The following is a 20,810-nucleotide window of genomic DNA, read 5'->3' as shown; positions in this document are numbered from 1 at the left end:
TTCATTGGTTTTGAAACTCATTTTGCTGAAGTCACTAATAACATAGTGGAAATTGGACAGCAACTTCGTTTCAGTGAGTTAGATTCCGTCAACGTAATTGAGTGCATCAAAGTGAACACTAATGAACTAGATAATGAAACATTTATTAACATAGATGAAGAACGGGAGGACAACTTAGACAGCGACGACTGTGTTGAAGTGCCTGCACGAGAATTAACAGCTGAACAACTATCAAAAATTATTTGAATGGTTGTAACCTTGTCAGAGCATATTATGGAAGTCGATCCCAATATTGAACACAGCCTTACAATTCGCCGAACGATAAACAATGCAGTTCGTTACTACAGAGAAATGTATGAAGAGAAAAGGCCAATGAAGAAAAATGTGCAGACATCAATATTGCAATTTTTAGGAAAAAAAATGAATTTTGAAAAACACATTTTTTTTAAATTATTTCTAATGAAGACATTTGAATTTATTAATCGTATTTTATTTATTGAAAAACGAAGATTTTTTTTGAACCAGTTATCATTTTTTGTATGTATTTAGTTCCTCGATTAATCCGGTTTCAAACAGTCCGGGATATTGGCAGAACCGATTACCCGGACTATGCAAGGTATTGCTGTACTTACTTACTTAGTCATGGAGCTGAGCCCTTCTGGAGAAGCCACCAATTCTGCAGCTACTCAAGAATTTCCCAGCATTTGTCTTACAAATAACAAGATTTTTTTTTTAAATAATGTAATAAGTTGTATATATACACACACACACACACACAAGGATGATACATATTGGTGATTTGATGATTTTAATCAGCTTTAAACTTGAACTGTACCTGACTTGAAATGACTACAATTGTGTACCAGGTGCAAATGTAGACCAAACACAGAACATTATTTGAATATAGCTAGTTTCCAATTTAAATTTTTTGAAGCCTTTCCAGTGGTAATGCGTCGGCAGTCATATTTATGTGGCAAGATGGGTTTGAATATGATCTCTAGTTGAGGTACTTGATGTATGTTATGATGTATTTATTGCCAAAGATGCTTTGATTTCAATCAGTGAACTGGAAAAATGATGTCCACCACTTTCAACAGTGTACATTGTAATTTCTGTCATAAGATCAACAGCTGTCTGTGAAAATAGTTTGGAATGACACATGTGAGGTGTTTCTGGTTGTCCTCCATGGATGAAGATGTACCAGCTTACCTGCTAAATCTTTGTTATGATATGTCCTGCATAACAATAATACAAATTTCACAATAACAGCAGTTCATAACAGTTTTTACATATGGGTTTGTATAGGTTTGTGGGGGCCACCCACATTGAAGAAAGCACTAACTAATCAGCATGGACCATGGCACCTGGCCCATTGTGAGCTGGCTGGGCTTTCTTGCATTGGCGGCTGGGTAACTGTGAACCAGCTGGTCTTTGTGTGTCAGCTGATGATGGTGTTGCTGCTAGGTGACTTGCTGTTGCTGTCTTGATGTAAGCGTAGCTGCAACTGGCTAGCATGTTGGAGGTCTGCATGTTTATACACTGTCACTAGCAGTGCCAGATTCAATGGGTGTTGGAGCTATCATGGTCTGCGCTGATTGGCTAGCGTTTGCTTCACTGTGGGAGGCTTCCACGGATTATATAATTTGGCTATGTTTCACTTTTGCATTTTGTTGACAAAAGTATAAACTAGTAAAACTCAAAATTAAGGCCATGACTGCTTCCTTCCACATCTGTATCATTCCACCATCATTATGGTACAGCCTGTCATTTCTGTAAATGGTGTTGTTATACTGAGAGAACTTACAAGATGTATCATGAATAAAAAGAACAACTATGACCTGAAGTGTATGTTAATATTTTTTAATTCCATTTGATGACTTTTTTGCCAGTATCATATACAGGTCTCCAGGTGAAAGGAAGAAACCAAGAGGTAAAGAATAATAGTTTATTCCGAGTTAAACGTTCTCCAAATACTAACAGTCAGTGCAAGGCTAAAAGAGTTCTCTGGAACTAATATGAATCAATATTGTCATGTATCAGTGACTAAGATGCTGGTTTGGTTTGGATTGGTGAATTGATTTAGTGAATATTGACTAGTCATAACTACAATTAGTTCTTACACACTCAAGATTACTGTAACTGTAGCCCATAAAGTCTTCTATGTCTGTTAAAACTTCACAGCTGAATCCTCACACCTCCTTTCTGTGATGGCTTCGTGTCCTTGACTCGCAGCTTCTCAGCTATGACTGACTGCAAACGACCTTCGCTGTCCCTTATAAACCTTTGGCATGGACCACACAGAAAACAAGTCGCGTGATTCCTAGCCAATGACATCATTTGTGGGCTGACTGTTTCCTAGCAATGAGCAGTAACATTCATCCACTGAGGCACAGCTTCCATTGTTGCATGTTTGGACATGTTTACCGAGCCATTGCCTAGAACTGTTTTGAGCAAATCCTTTAAAATATATAATTCTTATAGTGCCATCAACACAGCCATCTAGGATTAAGAGTGTTTAGTCTTACCCGTTCTATATTTTGGCCCTATTTCTGGGTTATCTTCAAGTGGTATACACACTTAAATATCAATCATCTGAATTGCCACATCATACATTCTAACAGGATATGGGTCCCTTGTACATTAGTATTATCTAACTGGATATCTTTCATAAGGTCAAACAGTGAAAACATAAATGAGAATATACAGGCAGTAACAGTAATTTAAATGTAATGTACAGTGTCAGAATGTGGGTCAGCTGTATATAAATATACATATAGTGAATATTCTGCATGTATATCTTGTTGGCATATTGTTTGATTTTGCTGGGTTAAAATTATTATTGAAATTGTATTAAATATTAAAAATATGATGAAAGTAATACATAGGAATGTCATGGTTTCCTGTTGTTGTATTTGTGGCATAGCATGCCTGATGGTGCTCGTCACTAGTCGTATTTGGGTGTTGACCTGTAACGTGAAAGCACACTTTATGTTGGCTTGTGATATAGTGTTACTTATTGGAAACGTTTTCTGTGAGAAGTGGAGAAAACTATTAGTGTCCTTTCATCTTTATTCCTAGAACAGTAGGTAATGCCATGGAAATGCATAATACAACAAAAAAAAAAAAAAAAGCCTTTACATGAATACATTTGAAAAATTTCACATACAAAAAAAAATCAGTAAACAGAGAATACATAGGAATGAAACCTCTACAGACACGAACAATCTATTTACAACCTGATATTACAAAGCACAATGCCCGATGGCAGCACACAAGATACATATACAAACACCACCACACCACATAACAAGCAAATGAAGCAAACTACATTACACGAACTGTAATTCAAATCATCAAGAAACTACAGGCCAGCACACATCAGAGTAAGTAATATAACACCCACTTGTAATAACCGAACCACACATAAGGCAACTGATCAGTCACCATTAAAATTATAAGGAACTAATTTAACTTGTCTCAATTTGGTCCGTCACACTATTAATTACAGAGTAGATAATGAAAAGTTCAGTCCAGTGTGACTGTCAGAACAGAGACAAGAATAATCCCTAAAGGAATCATATGAAGGAATCTACCACATACAAACATGTGAGGCAGAACAGGAAGAAAGAATAAACTCTGATGATACTAGATAGTTGTGTTGATGGTAAAGTTTTCCCTGTGCTTAACTAATGAAGCATTACGCCATGAAGTATGGGGGAGTGGATGTATTGATCCACATTTTCTAAATCCTAGCACTAGTCTGAGGTGAGTGGTCAGCTTCATGCCCCAGTTGATGGTATTGTAAGAATTATATATATATATAAAACCCAACAAGATGCTAAAATAAAAAGTTATGAATCACTATATTTCTAACCAAGAATATATGTATAATTCTGGAGTTGACTGGGGGATTACATATCTGACTGAAATTCATTATGATGTGCCTTGCACATATTGTAATGTTAGTTTTACTAAATTTCTCTCCTGCTAACAGTACATAGGGCAGCAGGAGTACTGAAATACAAGTGCATGGTTAAGAGCTTGTCTTTGTAAGGATAATTTTTGCTAATGAAGTATCTTTTCTTGTTTGCATTTTAGACTCTATATTCTGTTCATTTTTGCAGAGGTCATTCCTCTCCATTCTGCATTGTAAAGGGAATTGTTAGCGATTGATTAAGACAGTACAGCATAGACTGTTCCTTCACATTGGATTTTTTTTTTTTAATTTGCTTTTAATTAATTCGCTTAGTGGGGGGTGGAGTCCAACTGGGTCCACTCGCCATGGTGGCCACTGATAGGTCTATTGTAGCCTGCCCTGGGTGATTATGATGGAGAACTTGGTGGAATGAAGATTTGCAGGGGAGACCGAAGTACTCGGAGAAACCCCACCCCAGCACCACTTTGTCCACCACAAATCCCACCTGACCAGACCCGCTATCGAACCTGGGCCGCCGCGGTGGGAAACCAGCGATTAACCGCTTGAGCTATGGCACGGCCATCATATTGGATTAATGCTAGCACTATATACAGAAATGATGTATGTTTTGTGATGAAGAAGGGCAAGGGGGCAGTTTGGCTTTTTATGTTTTTGGTTGTTCTGTTATTACTTCTGTTAGGTGGTAATGCCTGAGCCATGGAACAAACTAGATCATTGTAACTCAGTGCAATGAGAGCTTTTGCATTAGTTGAATATATTTCAGTATTGATAGCATTTCTAGGAGGATATTATGAAATCACAAATCATTTGTAGGTGTTGACAAAAGATGGAGCACCTGCTGTTCTGATATTATGAGGAAAAATAATTTTTGTGTCAGATATGTCCATCTGTAGTTGTCATGCTGGGTGCTATGGGAGATGGTGGACACCCCCTCCCCATTTCTGTGCTGTGTGCTGTGGACTGACAAATCCATATTTGCAAGAAATTGTGTATGCAGTCTACACAACTTACATGCATGGGCAGTGGAGAATCCTCATACTACTCATCACTCCAACAGAGGTTTATTGTTAACGTTTGGCCCTGAATTATAGATGATTACATAATCAGACTGCATGTAATACAGGATCATCTTGGTGGAGTGCACTACACAAATTTCTTTGAGGAAACACTCCAATTTTTATTCGAGGATGTGCCTCTACATGTGTGCTACATCATGTGGTTTCAGGCCATTGTTGCTCCTCCTCACTTTACAAATGAATTCTTTTCACATGTGTTGTTTTGATCGCTCTGAGATGCTTTAGTATAGCGCCTGTATTCTGGGCTAAGGTTTATTCACATATTTTTTGTGGTAAACATGCAGAACATGAGTTGACACAGGAAGATACCAATAGTAATACAAGTACATGCAGGAACGAGTTTATGAGCCTGCACTGAAATTATTTCCTTTTAATGTATTAGTCATTCTCCTGGACTTTGCTACTGATCTTGTAACTGGTTCGTAAAAACCATTTCCACCTCTGTATATCTCTGTGAATAGGTGAAAACCTCATTATTACTGTTAGCCATACATAATTTATAATGCATTGAAGTAACTGAAATGCTATGTTTCATACACTACAGCTTTCAGCTGTACAGCTTATAAGCTGTAAACGAAAGTAATGAGTAATTGGAAAGGGTTCTGACAATGGGGTGTAACACTCACAATCACAGGATTTTTGGGCTTTGTCCATGGTCCGGTATAGAAAATAGAAAAAAAAAACGTTTCGGACACTGGATTTGTTTTATTCCTCAGGTGAGGGGGGTTGGGGGTTGGAAGATGCGTACTCAATTGGGTCCTTTAGAAAGAGCTAACCTCAATTCAGTGTACACACACACAAATGGCCTAGATAACTCCCGCCAAGCCTGCAGGAGAATTCGCTAAAGGCCCTGAAGGCCGTCTACTGGGTCTACTGGTCTACTGCCACCTGTCCCTGAAGATTCAGATTTAGAACTTTCTGTGCTCCTTGGCATGGTGAAAGAGTATTCCTGTAATTCCTACTCCTGCATTCCGAAAATCGCTAAATAGTCTTGGAAGTCACGGATTACTAAATACGCAGAAGTGCTAATCGGTGGTAGTGCCCCGTCTAAATTTTTATTGAATGCCGTCGGTCGGTTAGATCGAATATGAACGGGAGTTGAAGGAGGCGCGTGTGCATTTTCGGAATAAATTTTTATGACAATGTCTGAAGCTGACTCAAGTACAGAAGACATCGAAAATGATTCCGATCTGGAGGTAAACAAATTTAATTTCTGAATGTTTAACTGTCGAGACTATGAACTGAGGATAGGTAGGTGGGAAGATCGCTTTTAACTCGTTCGTGAATTCGTGAAGCTTTGTAGACAGGTAGATCATGGTTATGTTCAGGTAGTAGGGACCGGAGAGCACCCTGAGAATAGCAGAAGTTCGGTATTTGCTTATTTTATTCAATTCGTCAGCTGAATATGCTGAATTAAATCTTATTTACATTTCACATATCCATGCTTGTATAGGAGTAGAGGAAATGTGGAAAACATAATGTTTAAAGGAAATGCATATACAGTGCTTTTTGCGAATATAAATGCATATATGTATTTGGGAAAACATCATACAGTGACGTCTTACCGTATCCGTGTCGGTACTTTTGTGGTGAAAATTTGATCGGCGCTGGTATATTAAGGGGGGCTGTAAAATTTGAAGTTGTCCCTGTGCTTGACTAATTAAGCATTACGCCATGAAGGCGTAGGGGAGAGTGGATGTATAGATCCACATTTTCTTGATCTCAGCACTAGTTGGAGGTAAGTGGTCAGCTTCACGTCCCTGCAGCTTTTCCCTTGGGGGAAGAGCCCTGATACCCATTGGGTAGGAGGTTAGGTGAACCCTAGAGCCGATCTGGATGATGTGGAGATGAGAAAATTCTTGAGCTTACCGGAACTCGAACTGCGACCCCTTGGACATCCAGCCCATAGCCAATCGCTATACCTACTATGGTATCCTGGCTCCCTGTGATATGACTGTCCTTGTAATAAAGTATGCTGAATTTGTTTTGTGTTTTCCCATTGCATTTATTGTCAATCTATAGGCCAAGAAATTCAGTTGTTTCTGCTTCTTCACTTGTTTTATTTTCACACTTTTTAAAAGTGATAAATTTTCTTTGAAATTTTTGCTGGTTGGATGAGAATTCTGGATTTGACTTGTTCCATATCCTATGGTGTCTACCTGTACCTAGGTTTACGGAATGTAAATAAATTGAAAAATTGAACCATGTAACTGGGAGTTTACTATATTCAGATTAATATATTTTGTTGTTAGTAGCAAATTCTAGGAAGAGTAATTTATAAAAAATTAGCGCAAATTAATTGACTTTAAACCATTTGTTGACGCTAGGAAGGATATAATTCACACAGTTATGAAAACTGTCTTGTCAAATTGAGAATGACAATACAGATGCAATTAGTGTATTGGGAAGAATGTGGATGAAAGTTACTCTAGCCTGCTTTTGATATGTTAGACACTGAGGAAAATCATGATAAACATATTAGGATAATCAGTTGCCTGGTCAGGATTTGAACTGGGTAACCTCAAAATACAAGAGTTTGATTTGGGATTGCCAGTGGTGAGATCTACCAATCTACACAATTTAAAAAGCACTTAAAAGTAGGTTAAGAACAAGACATCTGAGCTGTTCTAACATGCTAAAAGTGTTGCTGAATTTAGCCTTTATTTATGGTTATTACACCTCTGACATTAGTTTTTGTCTATCTGGTCAGCCAATTCTAACAGTTGCAAAAATATACCAACCGGTGGTGACAGAGTGTATATTGTGATAAACATGGTAAAATTGTAAAACTGTTGTCCTTGACTGAATCATTGAACTCTTGTGTTTAGCTAATGTTGTAGAAGTGTTACTACTAATAATTCAGTTAGAGAAATTCTTAAGCAGATGTAAACATTGCAGCAGGTGTGCAGGAAATGCCACTACCTAAATGCAGTGATGTTACCATGGATTTCTGTAGTTTTTAGTTTTATTTGTTACTGCATTAATAAACATTGATGTTGATGTGGCTTCAGATGCAGATGCTTTTACAGGTGTTTAGCATACAGCACAAGTACAAAGTTCAGATGTGATATGAGATATAAACTACCCCTGTGTTGAAGAAAGCAGTCTTGTGGGATGTGGCGTCGTGTGGGTATTGTGTTAACCAACGTTTCGGAGGAACGTATCGCCTCCATCTTCAGGGTATAAGAAAATATGAAATATGCGAGCGAACCAGTGTGAGCAGTTGCAACAGACTCTGTTGCACCTGCTCATTGCACNCTAGTGAAACCAGGATTAAATATTGTGTCCACTGGCCACAAGAAACACTATGCAAATGTTGTTGTAAGTAAGGAAAGGGAAATGATAATCATCACTTGTTGATTGGAGAGAGCGTGATGTACTGCTAATTGAGTAGGTTTGTTAATGAATCGATGTCATATGCAGGGGGATTGGTTGAGAGCCTGCTGCAAATTTTTCATCCAGTCAGGCAGAAGAGAGAATTTTTCTGTGAGTGTTTGGACCCTTAGTGGAATCGATGGGTCCATAGGCCAACTAGTCACAAACAAAACCCACCTAGATCATAGCAGATGCCAGAAAAATTGTCCATGTTGTTATTGCACCTCCATAACATTTTCACATGCATTAAAGTTCAATTTTGGAAACAGAGAAAAGTTGAGACTAAATATCATTTTCCTGTGCAAAGTGTTTAAGAGACTTGTAAGAGCTATGTTTAGGTCTAGCATGTATTTCATCCATTTTGTTTACATTTAGTGCTCAGCATTTTGATTTGCTTTTCATTTGTCCAATAATAACACTGTATAAATTTATTTTTGACCGCATGAATAGTTTTTAACTGAAATTTGTGCTAGAATCTTATTCTTCCTCTTCACATCAGTATTAAACATGAGCACTCATTTCACTGTGTAACAGTCACATGTCTTTTTGATACAAGAAGTAATGTGACAGTATGTAGTACTGTAGCAGAGGCTTGGGGTGATGGTGAACCCACACATAATGTATAACCTTATTTCACAGACGTTATTCAAAGATATATTTGGGTGATATTGAAGGTAAATTGTAATGTTCTTAGGCAGCTGACTTGATTACATCAAGAGCCTGAATTTATGTTGTGTGAGTTGACATGAGTGGTATATGTCCCTCCTACCTGGTGGGCCAAATGGTTTGTATCAAACTCTCAGATAACCTCTGTATAACTCTAAGAAGTGGATGATGTTATATTATTATTTTGGGTGTACATATGCTGCAATGGAAGATAGATAGATGGCTCTAAGTGATAGTTTTGACTGGCAAAAAATATTCAGTTCCTTAGATCATTATGACAAATTTTTCAAGTTGAGAGTGCGGTTGTAAGTAGGAACAAGAGCCTGTATGCCGTGCTTGTAAAAGTCTGCGCCAGCAGAAGCAAGCCACTTTCTTACAGCTGCAGTGACAGCGTTGTTGTCTGGAAAATGTTGCCCACGTAGTCCATCTTTCATAGGCCCAGAGATGGAAGTCTGAAGGTGCTAAATCGGGGCTATAAGGTGGATGTGGTAGTACAGTCCAGCCAAACTTCGCAATGTGCACAGTGGTCACAAACTGGTATGGGGTCTAGCATTATCATGTTGCAAGCGAAAGGTTTTCTGCTTCTCTGGCCTGACTCGGGAAATGCGGGCTACCATCTTAGTCGGAGTCGTCTTGTAGCGTTCAGAATTGACAGTCTCACCAGGCTCCAGGAAATCTAACAAAATCACACCCCGCCTGTCCCAAAAGACCGTGCCCATCACTTTCCCTGCCAATGGCTGTGTCTTGAACTTCTTTTTTTCTTGGGGAATCCAGATGTCACCACTCCATGGACTATCTTTTGGATTCCGGCTCATAGTGGTGACATCACGTCTCATCTCCGGTGATGACGCTGTCCTGAAACTTGTCAGCTTCAGCCTCAGACTGGTGCAACAGGTCCTGACAGACTTCCATTCGATGAGTTTTGTGGTCCTGTGTAAGCATCTGTGGGACCCACCTGGAACAAACTTTTGTGATAATCCAGCTTCCCTGACATTGTTTGCAATGCATTACAGCCGATATTAAGCTGTGCACACAGTTCCCTGGTCGTTATCCGCCGATCTGTACAGATGAGCTGATTGAGATGCTGTTCATTGTGAGGAGTGGCAGCTGAGCAGGGGCGCCCAGGGTGTGGTTTGTTGCTCACTTCACTTTCACCACTGTTGAAACGCACTACCCACCGCCGCACTGTGCTCACATCCACTGTATCGTCTTTGTACACCTTTAGCAAGCATTGATGGATGTCAGTGGGTGCAATTTGTTTGCCAGTGAGAAATTCAATAATACATCTCTGTTTCTTATGCACTTCTATTTCAGACGCCATTTTGGTAGACTGCCCTGCTGTCACTATGTGTTGCACGACAACCAGACTAACAGTACATTGGCGGGAAGGTTCAACCTTTACTACAACACCACCAATATCCAGCTCAGACGTTACATATTAACACAGAAAAATAGGAGGCATTATATGGGAAGGTTCAACCTTTACTACAACACCACCAATATCCAGCTCAGACGTTACATATTAACACAGAAAAATAGGAGGCATTATATGGGAAGGTTCAACCTTTACTACAACACCACCAATATCCAGCTCAGACGTTACATATTAACACAGAAAAATAGGAGGCATTATATACGGAATGCCCTTCGTATATTTTATAACTGTTTTAATGATTTACTCATTGTGATTTGTCTTGGATAATATGTGTAATTGTTATGGATTAACTATAATTAATTTTTATTTATATAATTGATGGGATTTGTCCTGTTGCCGTTGACTGTTTCTTTATACACTGGTCTTCCAGCCATGTTAGTATCCGTGAAATGTAAATGAATGAATGTTTTGGAGACTGGACTCTGCTTTTGTCTTCAGGTAAAAGGCTTACTCAGGTGGATTCCTTGCTGGTCCCTGTGTCCAGACTACTGCAAATGATATCCTAACAACTGTAAGATATAATTTATTAAGATAATTACAAACTGCAACAGACAGCTTGTACACTCTGTGCGTGTTATGTTTTTAGTGGTCTTTTTAAGAATGGAAAGTATGGGTAAAAGTTACTCCAAGCAGCTTATATCAGTCCATTCTTATAAAGTCACTCTGTACGATTAAAATGACTGTATATGGTGTGTGGCTTGGCTTTTGGGACTAGGCCACAACATATGTTGAGGGTATTCCAACATTACAGCAAACCTTGCAGTTTCCAACATCAGGATTAATGATGTTTGGCAGCTTTTATGTACCTCTCACATTAAGCATTGTGTCACAGGTGAAATATATATGTTGTTATACCGAATTATAGGTTGAACTTAAAAGGAAGTTGTCAGAAATCAAATTGAAGCTGGACTGGGTTGAACGGTTGGATCTGGTAAATGACTGTGCACCCCTTGCACCTGAACTTGCACATAAGGTAAGCCATGTTTATTTTGAACTGGTGATTATGGTGTGCGATATATGTTACTGCTCTGGTACAGTTGATATCGTTCGGTAACTTATCATATTTTGTAACATTTATGGTCACGGTAGTATTAGGTGTATGGAGTTTTATTTTGGCAGGGTATTAAGTTTTAGTGCAGGATGTAGGAGAAACACATGGATGTTTCAGTAAGTGTAGTAAATGATGAAATGGATTGTGCGTTAATACAGATAGGTGAGAAAATGTGCAGTGTAAATTTTTTTAATGGGATAGTGCAGTTGGTACAGCGACTGGCTACATGCCGGATGGCCAAGGGGTTGGAGTGCAAGCCCCGGTAGGGGAAAGATTTTTCCTTCTCCATGTCATCCAGACTGGCTCTGGAGGCGACCCTGCCGCCTATCTGATGGGTACAGGAGGTCAGGGGTTCAATTCTTGGCCTGGAGGTTTGTTATCCCGATTTCGGGTTTTTATGATTTTTCTTGCATCATCAAGGTATGATAGTATAGTATATGGGATAGTATATCAGATTTGGCCACAACTTACTTTGTAGAATTTTCAGTTCATTATTCACTAATTATTTTATCAGTTGATCCTATATTGTTTGAGATATGATTAAATGAACCACAAATAAGTAACTATGGGAGTAAACCAAAGCATGGAGTCACCTCTTATCCTTGCTTGATCATTGCTTTCGCTTTTCGATCTTATGTCTTGGCCCTTCCTGTTCCTTTTTAATATCTCATAACCAGGGCAGGATTTTGATGACCTGAAAATCTTTAAAAAATGACCTATAAAGTGGCCGAAAAAATCCAGAAAAATGACCTAAAATATGACCCAAAAATGTAATATGCAGGGCCCGGATTTTGATGACCTGAAAATAATTAAAGAATTACTCATAAAATGACCGAAAAAATTCAGAAAAATGGCCAAAAGGAGAAAAGAAAGAACATTTTGATTCCATGTTATTCACATTTCAGAGAACATATGAAGAAAAATTCCCTAAAATGGCCAAAAATGACAAGAAATACCGTTAAAAGTCCAAAAATTTACCCCAAAAATACCCCCAAAATGAAAAAATCACCTTAAACCTAAAAATGTCAAAAAATGCCAAAAAATTACCTATAAAATTTACATTTCTGTAACCAGCAGCTCATATCCGAGATTTATATATTTAAGAGCATCGCATACGATACAAGGAAAAAAAGCTGACATGTCATCAAAATCCGGGCCCTGCTCATAACTGTTTGTTTTCTTCTTTGTTAGGAGTTGAGGAGAGAATGTGTCCATATAGAAGCTGTGTCCACTTCTGGCAGGCCAATTGGGGTCTTATTTTTTTTTGTCTTGCTGATGAATTGGCGACTGTTGTTTCTCTGATTCTTCTTTTCCTAGTGTTTCATTTCCCTGTATTTCCTTTCCTTTGTCCTCTGAGTAAGTATCACAGTCACCTTCCAGAAATATTTCATTTTCTTCAGAGTGGAGTTTCTTAGTCAAATTCATGATTGTGTATGACTGTTTACTGAGAGAGACATGAATTGTTGAAGGTTTGTGACAGTGACTAATTGATTATACCAATATTGTGTTTTACATTTTATGAGGTTTGTTTGTTATACACAGCATTTTGAGGGTGGCTCTATTTCTGTCTTCAATTAATTATCATTATTTGTTATTATTATTATTATTATTATTATTAATTAATTAAATATTTATGTTTCTTTTCACTTCTAAATAACACTTAGTTTTATGATAATGAAATTATTATTGTTATTATCATTTATTTGCTTGTTTGTTTACTTTTCTTCATTACTGTGTTTTCCCAAGAAATTTCCTGTAATTTATTTTTGACTTATAATGTGTTTGTCTAATGTTTGTATAATGTTACACTTAATTACTTTCATCTTCACTGTGCTAAGTCTGTAATTGGCCTTACGGCTGTTGACGTGGCACATTAATAATAAAGAATTGAATTGAATTATTATTATTATTTGACATTTGTTATTCACATTATGGTTTACTAAATATACTGCCTGCATTTCCAAGGTAGAAGGTGATTTCTATGTAGAGAAAAGATCACTTTCACACGAATATGATGTAGTAGAGGATTGTAGGGTGTATTACATAAACATTCTGAATGTGAAATATAGGTTGTGAATATATTACCATGGGTTACTTACTGTTTAAATATGTTTATGTCATTGCCTTCAAAGTGATAAATACTCATCCACTCCATAGGACTGACCTTGAGAGCACCCATAATTCTATATTTGGTCTCCAACAAGCCATCCATTCCTATATACCTGCAGTGATGTTAAATTAATGTCCCCCCCCCCACACACGCACGCGCACATATCTCAAAGATTAAACACATTGGAAGCTGTGCAAGAGATGAAGTTCCCACAGTTGTGAGAATTTAGGTTGTGGCTTCTACAGTGATGATTGAGGCAGTAAACCAAAATAATGATAACCACTTACAAGATTACATGATGTTAAAACACAGAAGACTACAGTCTACACTGAAAGCTATTTTATATTTTATTATTTGTTTCTAAGTACTTGTCCTGTTACATGTTCTACAGACACAGAAATAACATTCTGTAAAAATGTACATTTCATGTAACCAAGATAACAAAGAAAAACTAAAATTGGTAACAATTTTTTATAGTATATGAGCGAAACAGTTGGACAACAATGGGGAAAGCTGTTATGTTTAATGCACAAGGAAGTCAGTGTAAATTAGGAGTGTGTTCTTAATAAAGCAAATATTATTCATCCAGATGAATAAACTATGATTATTACCGTCTTTCAGAGGAAATGGAATTTCATTATAGTGCATAGCTTTGGGGGCAGATACACCTAATGTAGTAAAATACAGTAAATTTCAGAGGCCCTTTCTTTTTTTAATGTAGCAGAAATTGAATTTCAATTTTAAGTACACTGAAGAAATCCTGCCATTGTAGTGCTACACCCTAGTGTTTTAAATGGAACTGGTCAAAATGTTAAGTTTATGAACGGGTGTGAAATTGTCATGCAAAAGGTGTCACCACTTTATATTCTTTTGTACTAAGAGGATAACTGAAAAAGTCAATGCTTAATACACCAGGTTCAAGATTGTTTCTATATTGTATGTGGTAGGATGTGTAATAATGTTTGTAAGAAGTTGAATTTGTAGAATCCTTCGTAACTTCCCAAAGAAGTAATTGTGCAATTTTTAGATTTCATAGCATGCTATGCTGCGGTTTCATCAAGTTCAGGAAAGTGTCATCATATGTATTTATTTTTTATGATTTATGTCATGATGCTGTCAGTAGCTGGTACTATGTAAAATTAAGCGCAGAATTAATAGTGAATAATTTGCCTGAAGAGACTCAGTCACTATACTGGGTAGCTGGTGTTAGGGCAAAGATTTGAACTAATTATCTTCAAAATATGAAGCAAAAGTACATATGGTTGACTGTGATGGAGCACAGCTTTGAATTGAGTATGTATGTTAGTGAGTTGTTATCCTTGCTTCTTCTTGTGTTCTGTAGTTACAAGAAGAGGAACTGCAGCATGAAGCCAAGTTTAGTAAAGGCAAAGGAAAGGGACGAAAATTGCAGAATGTTAGAACCGAGGATCTGGCTCTGAATGATTTCCGTCGGGAAACCCTGTTCCATCGCCAAGCACAGGCAGCTGTTCTTATTGGCATCCCTAAACTCAGGGAAAAGGGTGTGAAGACTAAACGTCCAGATGATTACTTTGCTGAAATGGCAAAGTCAGATCAACACATGCAGAAGGTATTGTTTTATTGTCTGTATGTTTTACTGATTAATTCTTGTTATATTTGAAGTGAAGTATTGCATTACACTTGTTGGCCTCTTACAGGAAGAAAATATGAGTCTATCAATCATTGTAAATCTGTCATAATAGCAGTATTTCAGAAACGTTTTTTAATCTTGGCAGAGTTCTGTGAATGTATACATACTACATTTGATGGATGATATGAGGTTTCCTAAGGTGGATTTTAACAATATATTGAGGAAAATATTAAATCAGGGAATATAACATTAAGACTTGCACTCATTGAATTGAATATTGAATAAGTGAAGACCTTAATTTAACGAATAATAAGTGGGGATTCCATAGTAATGTACGCACAGACACAGAATGGTACTTCTGACAGTTTGCAGCATTGTAACCAGCAATGACGCTCAGCTGAATGATTTAATTTGGTTCTGTATGCATTTAAAGTTCTTTTTAATAAGAAAATTACAGTAGATGCAGAGAGTGGCATCTTCTAGTATCAAAGCACATTTCTCAAATTTTGCAGCATGATAAAGTTCATATTCTATTCCTCCTAGGATGATGATTCAAATATTAACACCTCCATAGTGAGGTGGATATTTCGTAATATAAATTTTTGCAAAGATAAAAATGATGCATGTTCAGATTTGAAGAATACAATGGCTGTAGTCCTGCCTGCTGATTATTGATTCACTAAACAGTCTGCTGTATCTCTTTGTGCGTTGTCCTGTTGAAAATATATGTAGCAGTTCTCTTCAGATAAGGGTTCCACAATATGAGGTCATGTATTGAGACTGATCTGTGAAAACCGAGATAACTGCATGTAAGATTTGCAGCTTTCAGAGCAAATACTTATAACTGTGCTAAAATCTTATTGGGTTATCAGCTGTGTCAGTTGACATGGCGATTTTCCTGAGAATATTTTGGCATAAGTACTGCGCTTAATGACTGTTGGGTTAGTGCCCTACACTGTAAGCACCAGTAGTACACATGTTATACCATTCCTGCCAGTGCTGGAAGCATGTCTCACACTCCATTTTTGTAATCACCAACAGCTGCTGTGTTGCATTGCGTTCGCTTGTTTCTGCAAACTTTTTTTTTTTGTATTTCAAGACATTTAAGAATGAGAGTACCAGCAGTTATGTTTTGAGAAAAGAGTTGTGATTATGTGATGTTATGGAGTATAGTTATGCTGCATGACAGTTTCATAACTGAAGAAAACAATCTGCTACTGTGTTTTCACTACACATTTTATGTCATCTTTTGTGAGGGGAGGTAAAGAAGGGATTTTTGCTGTGATCACTGTTATTTGCTTTTAGGATCATAATGATAGGCTCAAGTTTCATGATCAGTTATTGCATTTTTAAAGAAGTTTTCATTGTCTGTTTCCCCACATTCAAACTAGGCCAAAGCAACAGACAAGCTGGGTTCAATTTCTGCTCTTATGTCAGCAAGAGAAGCTGGCTGATATGGTTCATTCCCAAATCTTTGGTTGGGTTGGCCTGACAAGAGGCATGAGAAACTTAATCTCTTTCACCCATTTCACAAATCTTCTCTTATTTTGAATTGGTATTAAATCTCTGTATATACATAAAGACTATCATTTTTATTAGGCTGCAGCATTTTGGACAGTTTCACATACAGAGTTAATTCTAAGTTCATTGAAAGGGGCATAAATTATAAGTTTATAGCAGGTTCCAGTGATTCCAAAATTTTCAGCAAAATAATTACTTTCATTTTATTAATCATAATTGTTACCAGAGTGCTGTAATTGTGTATGAATGTAGTATGTCTGATTATTATATTTATATTTTCATGAGGACACTTCACTGTCATTAGTGACTTAGTAAAAATTCTGTATCCCCTGCGGTTGATGCAACATGCATGTATCGGTACCAAAAGCAGGAACTTGTATGAAGTGGACACCTATCTATCAGTATATGCCTTGTGGTCATACTGAAGAAGATAAATGTTTAGTGTAAAAATTCCTGGAATCTGCCTGCTCTGGCATTCTGAGAATGTTTTTCCTTACCATATGCAAGTCACTGCATTATGGAACATGCGGTACATGGACCTAATCAGTTGTCTGCAAATGGCCTGTTATGATCGTGTTGTAGTAGTATCTACCAAAAAGAAACATGTTATATTTGAATAAAGATATAAAATTGGTCAAAGGGATTGAAAACTAGAAAATTGTAGGAAAGTTGGGTAAACATGGTGTTACAGCTTCAACAGTTTCAGAAAAGGTGACAGTTTTTAAAGACATTTTGAGAAGCATTTGTGGATGAAAATACTGCGACTGAGTAGGCAGTTAAGTTGTGTCTTAACAAGGACATTTACCAGTGGTGAAAGTGTTGGTGGTAAACTGTGAAAGCAGGAGAGACAAAGAAATCTTAAAAATCATTTCTTAAACTCTAATTTTTTTTTCAGATTTTGTGCAAATGTTGTTATACACTTCATAAGTAATGTATATTTACTTATTTATAGAATTGTGAGAACCTTAATGAAACTGAAACACACACAAATGGAAAATATTCGTGGCCCCATGCCATTCTGTTTTGAATGTGTTGTGTGTATGGGCATGCATGCATATACTAGTATATGTGCTGTATAAGAATGAGCCATATTTTCCCCTTCTTGTAGGTACGTGAGGTTCTGATGAAGAAGCAGCATGCAAAAGAACGTGCTGAACACGTACGTCAATTGCGTCAGCTTCGCAAAGTTGGAAAACAAGCTCAAAAGGAGGCTAAGGTCCGACAAGCTAATGAAAAGAGAAAACTGCTGGAAGAAGTGAAGAAGTACCGAAAAGGTCTGCGCACAGACCTGGACTTCTTGGATGAGAAAAAGAAAACGCCAAAACCAGCAGCATCACAAGGGAAGAGGAAGGGACCCACGGATAAGAAGTAAGAATTTGTTTATATTTCCAGTTGGGTCTCTGCTTGACTGTTTTAGCAAATTCTTATTCTCACATGTTGGTTTATTGGCGTCATTTTAATCTCATAACGATTTTGCTGTTTCTGAAATAAACCCTCCTCAACGAGTTACTGCTTGTATACATGTGAAGTTAGGAGTAAAACAAAGGGCCTATCCAGAGTCCTCAGTTTGATATTAATTTTTCTGTGCAGTCTGTGCCTTCTCCTCTGCCATACTTATTTGTCAGTATGTAAGGTGCCAAATCTCTAGTATGGTATGGAGCCTATACTGAAAATGGTCTTCTTTGGTTAACATTTTCTGTGTTCTCTATTTGGGAAATAGGATAATCTACCTCAAGAGTATTTGCACCTCAGAAATGTATTTCTTCACCTTCATAAGCATACACATCACATTATAATTTTTGTTTTTTAGTAGTTTCTTAAACTCAGATGTATGTTGCATAATGACTGCATGATGATAGTGAATAATGAATTGGGTTGTTTGTGGAAGGAAACAGTCATTGCCTATTGTAAGTTACTGTTCTGGAATTTGCCTCGAGAAAGTGAGGAAAACTAGAAAAGAATCTCAGTATAGTTGGTATCCTGGGGTGTGGATGTATAAATCCTAATTTTCTTGACTTCGGCACTAGGTGGAGGTGAGTGCTCAGCTTCACACCCTGGCCGCTTTACCCAGGGGTAAGAACCCCAGGTACCCATTGGATAGGAGGTTGGGTGGACCCCAGAGCTGGCCTGGACGATTTGTTGAAGAGGAAATTCTTGACCCTCCTGGAACTCAAATTCGGACCCCTCAGTTGTCCAGCCCATAGCTAGTTGCTATACTGAGTACACTATCCTGTCATGAAACTTGGTTAAGCGTATCATGCCACATGAGACCATCTCAGCAGCAGTCTTCATAGATACCTCACATCAGTCATGCTTCAGCTTCTCAAATTGTTGAGGTAATAAACTTAATATTACTTGAATTCCAGAACTAATTGTCATGATACTTGATACATATATTATGGCATCTGAGAACATCTCATGAATCCCCATAGATTTGTAATTTTCCATTATGTATTGGAATGGCGTTTATCTCATGATTATCTTTTTCTCAGCTCATTCCCAGAGTTTTCATTTCCTTCTTAAATTACATAGTAGTTGAATGTTTTAGGCTTATACAACCTATTCCATTAAGGTTATTACCTCAGTAGTTTCAGAGGTGGGAAGGTTTCATGAGATGGCCTCAGGTGCCATGATATATGTACCAAGTTCCATGACAATTGGTTCTGGAATTCAAGTAATATTAAGGATAGTACCTCAACAGTTTGTGAGGCTGCAGTGTTACTGATGTGAGGTATCTAGAAGAATGCTGCTGAGATGGTCTTTCAGATTATGAGTCATCTTTAGGTAGTAGGAATTCATCAACAGACTAGAGTGACGATGTATTCATGTATCTTTTAGTGATACTTTGAATTGTGCCTTTTCATTCATAAGACTTTTGAGACTATATGTTAGATTATTGAAAATTATAATGCCTGCATAGTGTACACTTTTTCTGAAAATGTGAGAGGTTGGCAGTTGGTGTGGGAAGATGGTGTTTATTCTTTGTGTTAACACTGTACAGCTGAGTTAGTCTGAAAACGTTCTTGGTTTTTACAGTGATGTTCATTAATGAAAATATGTATTCACATGGAAAAGGCAAGCTCGCTAATTCCTTAAATAGACCTGTATATGAATTTCTAGGTTTGACACCTGCCATGTTTCTAACAATTTTCTTTTATAATATATAATATCTTTTTGCTGTTGGATGAATTACCACTGATTATTAATGAAAGTTATATCTGATATTGCAGGGTGCATGCAAAACGTCAGTATAAAGACCAAAAGTTTGGCTTTGGTGGAAAGAAACGAGGAATGAAGAGAAATACAAAGAGTAGTACTTCTGATGTTTCTGAGTTCAGACGACCAGGCAAACCAAAGCGACCCAGAACTGCCCAGAAACATCAACGTCCAGGGAAAAGCAGACGCTTGAAAATGAAAGCAAAAATGAAGAAGTGATAATATTTTGTACTGGAAGATATAGTAAACTCAGATACTAAAAATGTGTTTATGTATAATTGGAATAAGAAATACACAATTATATGTGCGGGTAATTGATGGTCTACTATAACTCCACAGGATGAAGTACTTGAAACGTACTAATAGTTGGTCAACAGGTCAGGAGATTTTGTGCCTTTTAAAGAACTTGACTATTGCAATGCTCACAAAAATCCATAACTGACCCCAGCCATGACCAGATGAATCTGGTCACCATTGTGACACCCTGTCCTTTTAAAATCCATTTTAATAATACTCATCCAACTCATGAGAAGTTAAACAATTCTGTCTAATGTGACTAGTGAAGATTTTTCTTATTTCAGTTATTTATGTCCTTACATGTTTCGGTCTTCAGAGGGAAACATTTACTTAAATACAGTTAGAAGCCACTATTACAATACATATTCTAAAAGTTAAAATGTATGCATACAATATTAATAATATATACTTGGTTATAAGATCTAAAGCCTTTAAAACTACAGGGACTCTTCCAATACATTCAAATATTTATAATTGGTTTGTTAAGACTATTGGAATTCGTAAACCAAGCAGGTTT

The 20,810-nt window shown here is 37.3% G+C and overlaps 1 protein-coding gene across 1 annotated transcript; it reads left to right on the top strand.

Moving 5' to 3' along the window:
• Nucleotides 1-609: 609 nt before the first annotated feature.
• On the top strand, nt 610-20,442 carry LOC111872367 (probable rRNA-processing protein EBP2 homolog). The gene is made up of 7 exons (XM_023866168.2): nt 610-616; nt 1,306-1,464; nt 8,237-8,334; nt 11,355-11,462; nt 14,993-15,238; nt 17,889-18,148; nt 20,011-20,442. The coding sequence occupies exons 1-7, from the start codon at nt 610-612 to the stop codon at nt 20,213-20,215; spliced, it is 1,083 nt and encodes a 360-aa protein (XP_023721936.1). The 3' UTR covers nt 20,216-20,442.
• Nucleotides 20,443-20,810: the final 368 nt, after the last annotated feature.

The sequence above is a fragment of the Cryptotermes secundus genome, unplaced genomic scaffold (assembly GCF_002891405.2).
Source record: "Cryptotermes secundus unplaced genomic scaffold, Csec_1.0 scaffold144, whole genome shotgun sequence".
Classification (NCBI taxonomy): Eukaryota; Metazoa; Arthropoda; class Insecta; order Blattodea; family Kalotermitidae; genus Cryptotermes; species Cryptotermes secundus.
Note: the sequence above shows the minus strand (reverse complement) of the source record. Positions and strands in the feature narration are given on the sequence as shown.